General features: G+C 60.4%; 2 protein-coding genes across 3 annotated transcripts; both read left to right on the top strand.

The window, feature by feature from the left end:
* Positions 1 to 232: 232 nt before the first annotated feature.
* ACTG2 (actin gamma 2, smooth muscle) lies at positions 233 to 4794 on the top strand. The gene is made up of 9 exons (XM_087762886.1): positions 233 to 1375; positions 2164 to 2335; positions 2436 to 2564; positions 2660 to 2770; positions 3380 to 3464; positions 3561 to 3722; positions 3816 to 4007; positions 4244 to 4425; positions 4538 to 4794. The coding sequence occupies exons 2-9, from the start codon at positions 2210 to 2212 to the stop codon at positions 4679 to 4681; spliced, it is 1131 nt and encodes a 376-aa protein (XP_087619012.1). The 5' UTR covers positions 233 to 1375; positions 2164 to 2209; the 3' UTR covers positions 4682 to 4794.
* A 1175-nt stretch (positions 4795 to 5969) lies between these two features.
* On the top strand, positions 5970 to 8818 carry DGUOK (deoxyguanosine kinase). 2 transcript variants are annotated; one of them, XM_087762957.1, is made up of 7 exons: positions 6009 to 6088; positions 6346 to 6458; positions 6545 to 6726; positions 7196 to 7343; positions 7719 to 7834; positions 7957 to 8056; positions 8268 to 8818. In XM_087762957.1, exons 2-7 carry the CDS (start codon positions 6405 to 6407, stop codon positions 8292 to 8294), a joined length of 627 nt encoding a protein of 208 aa, XP_087619083.1. In that variant the 5' UTR covers positions 6009 to 6088; positions 6346 to 6404; the 3' UTR covers positions 8295 to 8818. The 2 variants fall into 2 exon arrangements, with proteins under 2 accessions (XP_087619084.1, XP_087619083.1); XM_087762958.1 differs by lacking the exon at positions 6346 to 6458 and having other exon boundaries at positions 5970 to 6035.
* The last annotated feature ends 4396 nt before the right edge of the window (positions 8819 to 13214 follow it).

The following is a 13214-nucleotide window of genomic DNA, read 5'->3' as shown; positions in this document are numbered from 1 at the left end:
GGACAAATCCATCCCCAGCATGCTGAGGTTTTCCTGGAGGAAGGGGGATAACCAGGGCAGAGCCACCGACTGGGGACATTGTTGGGGGTGCGAGCGGGCTGGCAGTGCCAGGGAGAGACCGTGTCCCTGTCCTGCCCTGCCCTGCAGGGTGACAGCCCAGAGTCCGTTCCCTTCCTTCAGGGCTGGGGGGAACACCAGGACTCTTGGGTCCCTTCTGGTGGTGGTGGGACCCTGCAGCTCTTGGTCCTTATTGCTGCACCGGTGCCTTGATCCCCCTGCCCTGAGCACAGCTCGGGACCCCACAAAGCAAAGCAGGAGGCAGCCCAGGCACCCTGTGCCTCAGTTTCCCCATCTGCAGCCCAACTCCCCGTAGCTCTGGGTGGTGGTTCTGGGGCATCTCTCCTGCCTCCCCCCTGCCCCAGGTGCTCGGGGAGGGTCCTCTGTGCGGGACCGTTGCCCTTAAAAAGGCAGCTGGGAGTTTGGCAGCCGCTGGTTGGCCTCTGCGAGGGCCACAGGATGCTGCAGCTCCGCTCACCTCCTGCCAAGGCTGCATCCGCAGAGCTGGGGGTGGCTCCGGCCCCCCCGTGCTGCATTCGGGCAGGGGGATCAGGGGGCAGCACCCCCATTGTCCCCTGGGGCATCCGGGCTCATCTTGCCTCCAAAATCCTTTCGGGGAGAGGGTGAGAGCTGGGTGCCCCCACAACACAGGGCTGGGCTTTGGACCCATCAGTCCCGGCCCTGCTCGAGCCAAGGATTTGGGGGATGAGGGGCTTTGGGGCACCGAAAGCCCAAAAATGGGGGCAGAGAGAGAAAACCCCAGGGAGGGACATCCCAAAGGTGCCAGGTGCCAGGGAGACAGAGGGGAGCCAAGGCCGGGAGGAAGCGATGCACCAACCCAGTGCATTTCCAGTGTCTCGGTGATGCCAAATTCCCATCCCAGATCCAGGGTGGCCCCCACGGCAGAGCCCCGACACCCACCTCCACCCGGGTGGGGTTTCTCCATGCTCTCCCCGGAAACCGGAGATGCTTCCACCTCCTTTTTGCCGAGACTGTCGCTTATAAGGACTTCTGTCTCACTTGTTTATCGGAGCAGAGCATAAAAGGAACAGACTCACAAATGGGATGTTGCCTCCCAAGCATCCCCACATACATTTTTCTTACAATAATTAACCGTGCTGGGTCCTACCATCAGTCCAAGGTCAATTTAATGAAATAAAACACCTTATATGGCCATATGGCTAACACACCATCATTTAGCCTATTTAGGGTCTTTGTTTAGAGAGGATCCGCCTCTGAGGTTTCACGGGCTCGCTGGTATTTATACCAAAGGCACATCGGGACTCAGTCCCAGAGGAAAGGAGCTCTCGTGTCCACGGTGAGTACTGCCCAGCCCTGGTTTCCCTTTTGCTTGCCGGAGAGTGGGAAGGAAAAACACCCCGGGGGGTTTCGGGGTGCCCCAGTGTTTATGGGGCGGCCCCAACTCGGTTTGCACAGCACGGGGTGGGGTGCCAACCCCAGCACGACCCCGCAGCCGGGGGCTTCCATGGAGGCGACGAGAGCTGGGCTGTGGCCAAAGCGAGTCGTGTTCTTCCAGAAATCCCCGCGATTTTGTTTTTTTTCTTTTTGGGCTCCTGTGAGGTTTTTGCCTGCTTCCCTCCAGATTCAGGAGTGCATCCACTGGCGGAGGGAGGCACCCCCTGGGAAGGGCTATTTTTTTCCCATTTTTGGGAAAGGATGTGCGGGCAGAACAGCCAAGGGGCTGCTGAGACAGGACCCGATGAAAGGGTATCACCTGCCTTTCCCCTGCCCACTCGGGAGGCACTGGCTGGAGACAGCGACACCAGAGCTCCCTGGGGAGCGCTGCTGCCGCGCAAGCACGGACAGGAGGCTTCGGCACCCATTTTGGGCACCGGCTGGCGAAGGATGGAGAAGCAGCATCGGTATGGAGCAGCACCCATGCAGGATGAGCATCACCCCACTCCCAGCATTGCCACACCGGGGCCGGACCTGGCAGCCGCCCCTCGGCACAGCCCGCAGAGGATTTTGCAGGGCTGCACATCCCCAAGGACTCCAACGCTTCCAACACTCAAAGCCGGACGCGGTGGTATGGCGTAGCCCTCTCCCTTGCCCACCCTTTAACGCTGTTTCCCCCCCTTGCCCCAGCTTTTCCCCCAGGTCCCCCTGAACGCCAGCCGCTCCCAGCCCCACCATGTGCGAGGAGGAGACCACCGCCCTGGTCTGCGACAACGGCTCTGGCCTCTGCAAAGCCGGATTTGCTGGCGACGATGCCCCCCGCGCTGTCTTTCCCTCCATTGTGGGGCGGCCCCGGCACCAGGTGGGTACCCGGGGGGGCGAGCGGCAGCCCCCAGCCACCCCCCACCCTGCTTTAATCACTGAAATGAGGCTAACGAGGCCGTCTCTCTCGCTGGCGTTAGGGTGTCATGGTAGGCATGGGGCAGAAAGACAGCTACGTGGGCGACGAGGCGCAGAGTAAGAGGGGTATCCTCACGCTCAAGTACCCCATCGAGCACGGCATCATCACCAACTGGGATGACATGGAGAAGGTGAGACCCCCCCCAGGCCACCCTGGGCCGGGGAGCGGGTGCTGGCCCCAGCTTCGGTTTGGGATAAAACCCCAATTCTCCTTTGCCCACCTTAGATCTGGCACCACTCCTTCTACAACGAGCTGCGCGTCGCCCCCGAGGAGCACCCGACCCTGCTCACCGAGGCACCCCTCAACCCCAAGGCCAACCGGGAGAAGATGACCCAGGTAAGGCACTGCGAAAGCCCTGAGGATGGGCCCCCCAAAACCGCAGGAAGGGCTGGAGGATTTGGGGGTTTAGCGAGCCAGGAGGGGCCGGCGCGGCAGCGGGGAGCAGGCGGTGGGATGAAGTGGTGCTTTAATAAGGGCAGAGCTCTCAGCGGTGCACTCGCATGGACCCATGGGTTTCTCTGCAGCACGTGGACCTGCAGGGTTTGCCATGCAATGCGCTGACCCACGTTTTTTCTATGCAATGCAGAGACCCACGTGATTTTCTGTGCAATGCAATGACTCACGTTTCCATGCCATGCATTGACCCACGTTTTTCCATGCAACGCGGTGACCCATGTGTTTTTCAGTGTGACGCAGTGATCCATGTGTTGTTCTGCGCAATGCATTGACCTGCACGTCTGTGCAATGCGATGATCCGCCTATTTTTCCGTGCTATGCACTGACCCACCTATTTTTCCGTGCATTGCAATGATCCGTGTGTTTTTCCATGCAATGCACCGATGCCATCTCTCCGGGAAGGCACGGCCACCGTGGGTTGGGGTGGGATGCCACTGGGGACCCCCATGCTCCTTCCTAACTCGCTGCCCCTCTCACCGTCCCTCCCAGATCATGTTCGAAACCTTTAACGTCCCCGCCATGTACGTTGCCATCCAAGCCGTCCTCTCCCTCTACGCCTCCGGCCGCACGACCGGTGAGTAGGACACGCGGCATCCTGGGGACCATCCGTGATGGGGAAGGGACCAAGCTGGCTTCGAGCACCCTCCCTCACCTTCCCCCCTCTTCCCAGGCATTGTCCTCGACTCCGGGGACGGCGTCACCCACAACGTGCCCATCTATGAGGGCTACGCTCTGCCCCACGCCATCATGCGTCTCGACTTGGCTGGCCGTGATCTCACTGACTACCTCATGAAGATCCTCACCGAGAGGGGCTACTCCTTCGTCACCACCGGTACGGGGTCAGGGAGGGAGGTATGGGGTGACAGGGGACCCTGTGGTGCCACTGCGGCACCGAGTTGAGCCTGTTCACCATTGTCTCCCACAGCCGAGAGGGAAATTGTGCGTGACATAAAGGAGAAGCTCTGCTATGTCGCCCTTGACTTTGAGAATGAGATGGCCACGGCTGCCTCCTCCTCCTCGCTGGAGAAGAGCTACGAGCTCCCTGATGGGCAGGTCATCACCATCGGGAACGAGCGTTTCCGCTGCCCTGAGACCCTCTTCCAGCCCTCCTTCATCGGTGAGCCCACCCTGAATTATCCTGGCTGTCCCCTAGCCGGTTGCCCCCCATCCCCACCACCCCACCAGCAGGCAACCACCTCCCATGGGTGCCCCACAGAGGCATTTCAGGTCTCCCCCAAGTGCTTCGCACCCCAAATGGGGGGACAAACCCATCAGTGATCCCATGGCTCTTTTGGGGAGCCCTGAGGAGGCATGGGTGGGGGTCAGGGTGCTGACAGCCCCCTTCCACCCCAGGCATGGAGTCAGCTGGCATCCATGAGACAACCTACAACTCCATCATGAAGTGCGACATCGACATCCGCAAGGACCTCTACGCCAACAACGTGTTGTCCGGCGGCACCACCATGTACCCCGGCATCGCTGACCGCATGCAGAAGGAAATCACGGCACTGGCTCCCAGCACCATGAAGATCAAAGTAGGTGGTGGAGGAGGCAAACCGTGGCCACCAACACCCCAAATCCTCTCCTGGTGCAGATTTGGGGGGGGGGGTGTCAAGGGGTGCATCCTCATGGCTCATGTCTCGGCAGATCATCGCCCCGCCAGAGCGGAAGTACTCGGTGTGGATCGGCGGCTCCATCCTGGCATCTCTCTCCACCTTCCAGCAGATGTGGATCAGCAAACCCGAGTACGACGAGGCCGGACCCTCCATTGTCCACCGAAAATGCTTCTAAGCCTCCTCCCCACCCCGTGGCGGCCCCCCACACCCAGGCTGGGGTGCCCCGCTCCTCCTTGGTCCCTGCTGCTCCTCCCTGCTGCCCACTGCGCATTAAAGCCTTTTCTCCAGGCTCTGCCCCTTTTCTGGGAGATTTTGGGGCTTTGGGGGTTGGGGGGGGTGCTGAGGGTAACAGGGGGAAGGATGGCTCATGTTGGTGCCCCTGATCCCATGTTGGTGCCCCTGATGTCATGGTGATGCCCTCAGCCCTGCCTTGATGCCCTCAACACCACGTCAATGCCCTTGAGCCCATGTTGTGGCCCCCAACACCATGCTGATGTCTCCAACCCTATGTCAATGCTCTTGACCTCATGTTGTTGCTCCCACCCCCATGTTGTTGCCTCTAACCCTGTGTTGACGCCCTTGACCCCATGTTGGTGCCCCCAGTGTCGTGTTGGTGCCCCTGACCCCATGTTGATGCCCTTGACCTCATGTTGGTGCCCCTGACCCTGTGTTGGTGCCCCCGGTGTCACATTGTTGCCATCAACCCCATGTTGATGCCCCTGACCCCATGGTGTTGCCCTCAACCCCATGCTGATGCCGCCAACCCTGTGTTGATGCCCTCGACCTCATGTTGGTGCCCCCAGCCCTCTCTTAATGCCCCCAACCCCATGTTGATGCCCTTGACCCCATGTTGGTGCCCCCAAAGTCCTGTTGGTGCCTCTGACCTCACGTTGATGCCCCCGACACTGTGTTGGTGCCCCCAATGTCACACTGATGCCCCCAACCCCATGTTGATGCACCTGACCCCCGTGTTGTTGCCCCCAACCCCATGCTGATGCTGCCAACCCCATGTTGATGCCCTTGACTTCATGTTGGTGCCCCCAGCCCTCTCTTAATGCCCCCAACCCCATGTTGATGCCCTTGACCCCATGTTGGTGCCCCCGACCCCATGTTGGTGCCCCCAACCCCATGTTGATCCCCCTGACCTCACGCTGGTGCCCCATGTCATGCCGATGCCCTTGACCCCATGTCGGTGCCCCACACTGCTGCCCCCACCCCCATATTGCTGCCCCGCCCTGTCCCCTCTCCAGCGCTGTCGGGACATGCCGTGGGCGGAGTCACATTTACATAAATTACCATACCACCCCCAGCACTGCGCGCGTCTCCTGCCGCCGCTTCCGCGGCCGTTCCCCAACTCCCTTCCCACCCCACCCCCCGCCCCTCCTCGCCTTCCCGCGTGTTGACGTCACGGGGCGGCAGCGCGCGCCGCTCGTTACCATGTCATTAGCATATAACGCGGGAAGGCGGAAGCGGTGGTGGGATGGGGCGGTGCGGGGCCGTCCTGCGCCTGGTCCTGGAGGGGAACATCGGTACCGGGGCGACGCGACGCGACAACGGGGGTCCCCGGGGTGACAAGGGAAGGGTCGGTGGTATTTGGGGTGAGGGGGGGTCCGCCTGGGGGAGGGGCTGGGGGGGGCAGGAGGATTTGGGGTGTGATGGAGGTGGGGGGATTTGGGGGGGCGCAGCCTGAAGCCTCTCGGAGTCCAATTTAATGTCTGTAATTAATTATTCTTGCTGCCCGGCTTGGGGGAGGGCACCCAGAAAACCTGTGTTACCTCATGGCAGGAGCCGGGGTGGGGACACACAGTCTCACCCTGCACTGCCCCCTGCTCTCTGCAGCTGTGGGGAAATCGACCTTCCTGAAGCTGCTGGGTGCCACCTTCCTCGAGTGGCACTTCATGACTGAACCCGTGACACAGTGGCGAAAGGTGCCAGCCGGCGGCACGGCGGAGGTAACGGCGGCAACTGGCTGCGGCCCAGCACCGTTCAGCACCACACCGCAGCAGGCCAACCTCACCCGCCGTCTCTTCCTTTGTAGCCATCCGTGGGCTCCACCAACCTTCTCCGGATGATGTACCAGGAGCCAGCCCGGTGGTCCTACACCTTCCAGACCTTCTCCTGCATCAGCCGGCTGAAGGTGATGCTGGAGTCACCGCCCGAGCAGCTCCCCGGGACCCCCCACCCTGTGTGGGTCTTCGAGCGCTCTGTCTACAGTGACAGGTACCCAACACCCCCAAATTAAAATAGGAAAGAAGAGGGATGAAGGGATTGAATGGGATAACGAGCATCCCCGTCGCCCAGGTTGTGTCCCCTGGGGTGAGCAGAGCCCACGGCTGTGCCCGGCAAAGCCCAGAGCAGTGCTTAATTATAGAAATGTGCTTGTTGGATAATTTGGGACTTCGTTATATCCCAAATAATTTTTGCTCATGGCTGCCCCATCCTCACCTGTGTCAGGTGGCGGCTCAAAATCCCTTGGGTGATGGATGGGCTCGGTAGTGGTGGGCCACACCGGGCAGCTGCATGTCCCCCAACATCGCTCAGCCCCAAATTAAGGATTTCCACCTTAATTCCCGGTTGGTGCAAAAAAGGTGAAAAAATGACCGTGAAGCCGTCTGGGCATGGAGATGGCTTGGAGATCCCGATGCCGGCAGTGCCGGCTGCCCTCTCCCCTCTCTCCGTCTCTTCCCAGGTACGTCTTTGCCAAGAACCTCTTTGAGGCCGGGCACCTGCAGCCGCTGGAGTGGGCCATTTACCAGGACTGGCACGGCTTCCTCCTGCGGCAGCTGGGGCCCCGCACCGCCCTCCACGGCTTCCTCTACCTGCGGGCGATGCCGCAGGTGGGTGCCGGCGACAGCCCCCTGTTCAGCGCGGAGGGGGATGCGGCAGGCATTCGGCTCGGCTTTGAGCCCAGCGAGCTCCTGGAATTGCCAGAATGTTGGGTTTTAACCATAAATCGCTGGCCCAGAGGAGTGGGACCCACTTCTGTTCCCATGGGAGTTTTGCTATGGATCCTAGAGTGGATTTTGGGGAGGGAGGGCTGCAGCATCTTCCAGGGATGCCCGATGCCTGGCTGCGGGTCCCTCCCCTGGGGCTGCTTTGCCAGACGCTGGCATCCTGCTAACCTCCCTGCACCCCACTAACCTCCCATCTTTCCCACATCCCGTTAACCTCCCATCTCTCCCGTTAACCTCCCATCTCCTGTGCGGGTGCAGACGTGCCTGGAGCGGCTGCGGCGGAGGGCGAGGAGCGAGGAGGGGGGGATCCAGCTGGGGTACCTGCAGCAGCTCCACGCCCAGCACGAGCACTGGCTGGTGGAGAAGACCACGGAGTGAGTCCGAATCCATCCCCGCCGCGCTCCCCCCTGGCACCCAGACCAGCCATGGTTTTGGGGTGACCCCTCTGATTTGGGGGTTTATTTGGTTTAACCCTTTCTCTCCCTCCCTTCTTCAGGGTCCACTTTGCGGATGTGAAGCATGCACCCATCCTGGTGCTGGATGTGGACAAGGACTTCGAGCATGATGCGGCCATGCAGGGCATCCTCATGGCACAGGTGGGCACAGCCGAGGCATCACGGCTCTGCGGCATCCCGCTGCTGGGAGCACCGGGACCGCGGTCAGAGTTGTGCTGACCTCCGAGTCCCTGCCTCATCTTCATTTTTCCATGGAAAAAATAATTTCCACACCCTTGGTCCAAGCTGGTTTAAACCTTGGCCATCCCGGTGCCATCCCAGTGCCGCACTCTCAATCGGCTTTTCCTTGCAGGTGGAGGCTTTTGCAACGGCGCTGTGAGCCGAAGCTTTGCTGCCGCGCCCCGACCCTCGCTGAGCGGCAGCGTCAGTCTCCCTGCCCACGGGTACCTGCGCCGAGCAGCGGGAAAAGGGCATCACCGCCGTGAGCTCCGGCCAAAGATCCCAACGCCAAGGACAAGGGACAAGTCCTGGTCCCCAACTGTCCCCCTTGGCCCTTTAATTTTGGGCGAGGGGTGTATTTAAGGCACTGATAGCACAGGATGGTTTTAAGGCAAATAATCGGAGGCGCAGCCGTGTGATGAGCCTCAGGACAGTGTGGCACGCTCCCTGTGCTCCCCTGCGTGCTTGGGGGACCGGGTCGCTGCCATGACCCCCTCCCCATCTATAGGGCTCCCCAGCCGGGGATGCCGGAGCCAAGGATGCTCCGTAAGGTGGATTTAATGTGCTGGTTAAATTCCAACGGAAAATCATCGTGGCTCATGTTGAAGTTACACCAACCCCCCTATTTTATTATTTTATATGTTTTTTTTTTTTCCCCTTAAATTAAAAGCAAAGCGACATCGAGTTCTTCTGCATCTTGACCTGCGGGCAGGGGGCGTGTGGGGTTGGGAGTGGGGGGCTCCAGTGGGTGCTGTCCCGTGGGGGGATGTTGTTCCTCTGATTTTGGGGTGTTTGTGGCCGGGGGAGCGGGGTGACCCCGTGGAGGTGGGAGGGAGACGGTGTCCCGGGGCCCTCCCTGGTGTGGGCTGGGCTGGGCTGGGCTGGGTTTGGGGGAAAACCATGGGGATTTGGCACCCGCTGGGTGTTTTTTGTTGGGGAGGGGGGGTTGGCTCTTCAGGGGGGATCCCTTGGTGTGGGGGGATTCCCCCCAGGGTGGAGGGGGGCGAGGATGGCGGTCCGGCCCCCCTCTGCCTTTAGGGGAGGCTGCGGCGGGGTGCGCGACCCTACATAAACACGGGCGGGGCGGGGCCGGCAGGGGGCGGGGCCGGGCACGTGCGAGGGGCACCTGCCCCGGCGGTACCGGGGGCTGCGGGACGGGGGGGGGGTTGGGGGGGCTTTGGGGCAGGGATCGGGGGCTATGGGGGAGGGCTGGGGGGGGGCACAGGAGCTGGGCTGCCACCCGCTGGGTTTTCTCCAGCGACCCTACAATAACAAGAGAGCAGGACCTGCACGGGCTCCGCTAACGACCCTACAATAACAACGGACCGGGGACGCGGACGTGGAGGCACGGCGGATGACCCTACAATAACAACCCGGCATGGATCCACGGCCGACGACCCTACAATAACAACCTGGTACGGACCCACAGCTGACGACCCTACAATAACAGTCCAGTGCACCCCCACATCCAACAACCCTACGATAGCGATCCAACGCACCCCCACATCCAACGACCCTGCAATAACAACCCCACAACCCCCCTCCCCAACTCACAGCCCCCCCCTGCTTCCCCCAAAACCCTCCAACACCACCGTGGCACACCCCCATCCATAACCTCAGAGGGTCTGGGTGCCCCCCCCCTTGCTTGCTGCAAAGCATTGTGGGGGGTGGCACAGGGCGCTGGCCTTGAGCCCCCCGGCCGGCCTGCGGGACCCCGAGTGGGCGCCCGCAGAACAAAGGAAGCAGCAGCAGCAGGAGCAGCAGGAGCAGCAGGAGCAGGAGCAGCAGCAGCAGCAGCAGGAGCAGCAACAACGTGCAGCTCTGCTGCAACACCTACCCAGGGTGCAGGGGGGGGGGTGTGTGAACAAGCCGCAGCCACATTTCAACCCCACTTTTCCTTCCCCAAACATCCCACGCTGCCGTGCATGCACGTAGCTCTGGGTGGAAGCCACCCGGCCCCCTGTTTCCAAGGGGGTGCCGTACCCCTTTTTACCGGTAATGCTCTTTATATCTCAAAGGGAGGGAGAGGGGTGTGTGGAAAGTTGCTGGTGTGCGTCTGAAGTTGCGTGGCGGCAGGGTGAAGTTGTGCGAAGCTGCGTGGTTTTTTAAGGGGAAAAGAAAAATAAAAAACAAAATGGGGCTGGAAAAAATCAGGGGGTAGGATAAGGAGTGGGGGCAGCAGCACCCCGTTTTGGTGGAAGCTTGGGGGAAGGAGTGGGGAGCCAGCGGGGCCGCCCCCAGGGTGGAAACAGCGTGGAAATTAAAAGTCAGGGCGACTCGCGTCAGCCGGGTGCTTCACTCCGTCTCTGTCCTCACAGAAGTCACCAGCGTCCCCGCGGTGGGGGGGACAGTGACGGCGCTATGTCCCTCTCGCCGGGCACCAGGTTCGTCTGCCAGCCCGGTCCAGCCGCCAGTTCCCCCCGCTCCCCCGTGGCAGGGGGGAGCCCCGAAATCTAACGTTCGCCCTGGGAGCGAGATGGAGAGGTGCGAGGGGCTTCGCCGGGAGGTGAGTGCTCCCCCAGCCCCCCAAACCCATCCGTCCCTCCCCTTCCCGGGCTGCCTTCACCTTTTTGGGGTGATTTGTGGCCTCTTTGGGTCGGTTGTAACGTCACCGTAACTTGTAGGGGGGCTCGTCAGGGTGGGCAGGGAAAGCCCCTTCTCGGTTGGTTGATGGTTTTATTTTTTTAAGGGTATTTCCGTGGGAAATGGAACCTTCTGCTGCCTTAAAAGCCGCTTTGATGCCTTAAACGCCCCCCAAAATCTCAGCTCATCCCTGGGGCATCCCCAAAACGCCACCAGGACACATGGGACAAAACCCACCTTTAAATTGAATTTATTTGAATTTCTTGGTATAAAAGAGCAAAACACTGTGTGAAACCCACCCAGGTGCCATTGGGGGGGGGGGTCCCCAAAAAGAAGGGGGTGTTGAGGAAGGAGGCATGTGGGGAGGGCAGAGCCGTGCCTGGGGGAAAAAAGAATGCCACGACTTTCCGTGCCAAGAGAACAAGTCGTGGCATTTTCTCCACCAAAAATTACAACGCCTTCCTTCGGCGCTTCTGGTTTTACCGGCCGGGGTGGTTGTAACCGGGATTTCTAATATCGCACCCGTCGTGCTCAAGCAGGCAGGGGGACGGGGGGGCTGCTCCAGCTGGCGGGGTCTCTGAAGTGGAGAAGTGGGGATGGGGGAACATCTCCTGCTTAAGGTTTATTTTTACGACTTTGCCCCCTAGAAAATTGCTGCTGCTTTAGTTTTTTGGGGGTATTGGGGTGTGAGTGGCCACCTTGTGTCTCTGAGTTGTATCCGGAAGGTTTTGCCCTTGGGATGGCCAGTGGGACAATGGGATGGGGTGGTGGGAACATGGGGACAGGTGGCTTGGCCGGCACTTGGCACGTGGCAGGGCAGGAGGAAGGACTTTGCCCTTGGCAAAGTGCCAGTGAAAATGTCTGATGGTGGGGATTTGAGCCCTGGCACTTTTCCGGGGCGGGCGTGCTAAAAAAGATGATTTATAAAGATGCTGCCGGAGCTGGGGTCGGCAGTGGTGGGTTTCCCCTGGGAACGCAAGTGCCGGCCAGCCCTGCCCACCCCGGGCTGGTCCTGGTGGTGCTGGTGTCCGAGCAAGGCGTGTGCTGCAGTTCCCACGTCCCAGCGCCTTTCCCGGGGTGGTTTGGCAGACGAAGCGAGCCATGGAGCCAGCCCCTTTCCCCAGCACCAGTTCTGCCTGTTCCTCCGGCTCGGCCGGGCCCGGGAAAGCCAGTGTCTTCCCTTGCACCTCCGTTGCTGGAGCTGCGCTCCTGCTGTCTCCCTTGGGGTTTGATTTCCACGCCGGTTGATGCGGCCCCATCCACGAGGGTTTTGGGAAAGGAGGAGGAGGGAAGATGCCGGAGGTCGAGGTTTTGCTCCACTCCCCGTCCCGCAGCACTGCCGGGCCCTCTCCCGCCCTCCCCGGGAAGCTCTCGATTCCTTTGCCATTTGCATAACTAATCAACGTCTTGGGAACCCGCTCATTACCGCCGCGGCAAAACACATGGCAAAGCCTCGCTCAGCATCGGGGAACTGCTCATTTCTAACAAGAGCCGCCCAAAACACCTGGGAAAGATCGGGGCTGGTGGAGGGGAGGATGCTCTGAGCCATCTCCCCCAGCGTGGGGGGACAAACCTTAAATAAACCCCACGGGAAACTCCATTCCCAGCAGGAACGGTTATGCCGGGACACCAAAACCCCTTTGCCAGGTGGCAGTGGGACGTGATGCAGCTCAAGGTGTCCCCAGCGCTGGGAAATGAAAGCCCCTAACTGAATTTGGCAGGCTGTCTCGGTGCCAAACGCTGGAGATTAGGGATAATCTCATTTAAAGCATTACTAATAAAAAGTTACTAAATTTGTCCATCTCGAGGGGTTTCCCTGGTGAGTTGGGGTGGGTTATTTTTTTCGCCGGCATGAAATCGCCCCAAACCGGGTCTGGCATCTCCAAAAAAGCATCAGGGTGATGGATGGGATGAAGGACTGGATGGGGTTTGTCTCATTTTCCGCTGGTGCATCCCGGTGTCACCCGAAGGACCGTCACCTGCCTGCCGGGGGGATGTCCTCGGTTAATCCAGAGCCATGCGCGCCGTTACCATGCCTCCGTTGAAAATATTTCAGATCTCGGCTGCGATGTTAACAGCTAGAATGACTCGGGAGCAAATTGCTGGGTGGATGCTGGTGGATGTGCTGCCCTGTCCGGCTGGAGGAGGAGGAGGATGGGAGGAAGGAGGCATCTGCGTTAATTAACCCCCCCAAGTGTTTTTTGCAGCGACCTGTTGCATGGCGGTGCCGAGCTTGGCCAGGCAAAGGGGGTTTGCAGCCCGCAGCACCACCGTGCAAGGTTGGAAACTGGGGGAAAAACAGCTCCTGGCACCAGTTTATCCTATTTATTCCCGTGGGAGTCGCATTGCTCAGAGCAAAGGTCGAATCCCGGCAGGCTCTGGCTTGGTGTTGCAATAGGGCTCTCGGCTCACGCGTGGCCTTTTCGGGAAGAGACAAGCTCAAGCAAATATCACAGGGACGGGGATGTCGGGTCCGTGGTTGCATTTTCTGCCAGGA

Source organism: Nipponia nippon, unplaced genomic scaffold, assembly GCF_047370975.1.
Source record: "Nipponia nippon isolate SJK-2023a ecotype South Korea unplaced genomic scaffold, ASM4737097v1 scaffold_27, whole genome shotgun sequence".
NCBI classification, from domain to species: Eukaryota; Metazoa; Chordata; class Aves; order Pelecaniformes; family Threskiornithidae; genus Nipponia; species Nipponia nippon.
Note: the sequence above shows the minus strand (reverse complement) of the source record. Positions and strands in the feature narration are given on the sequence as shown.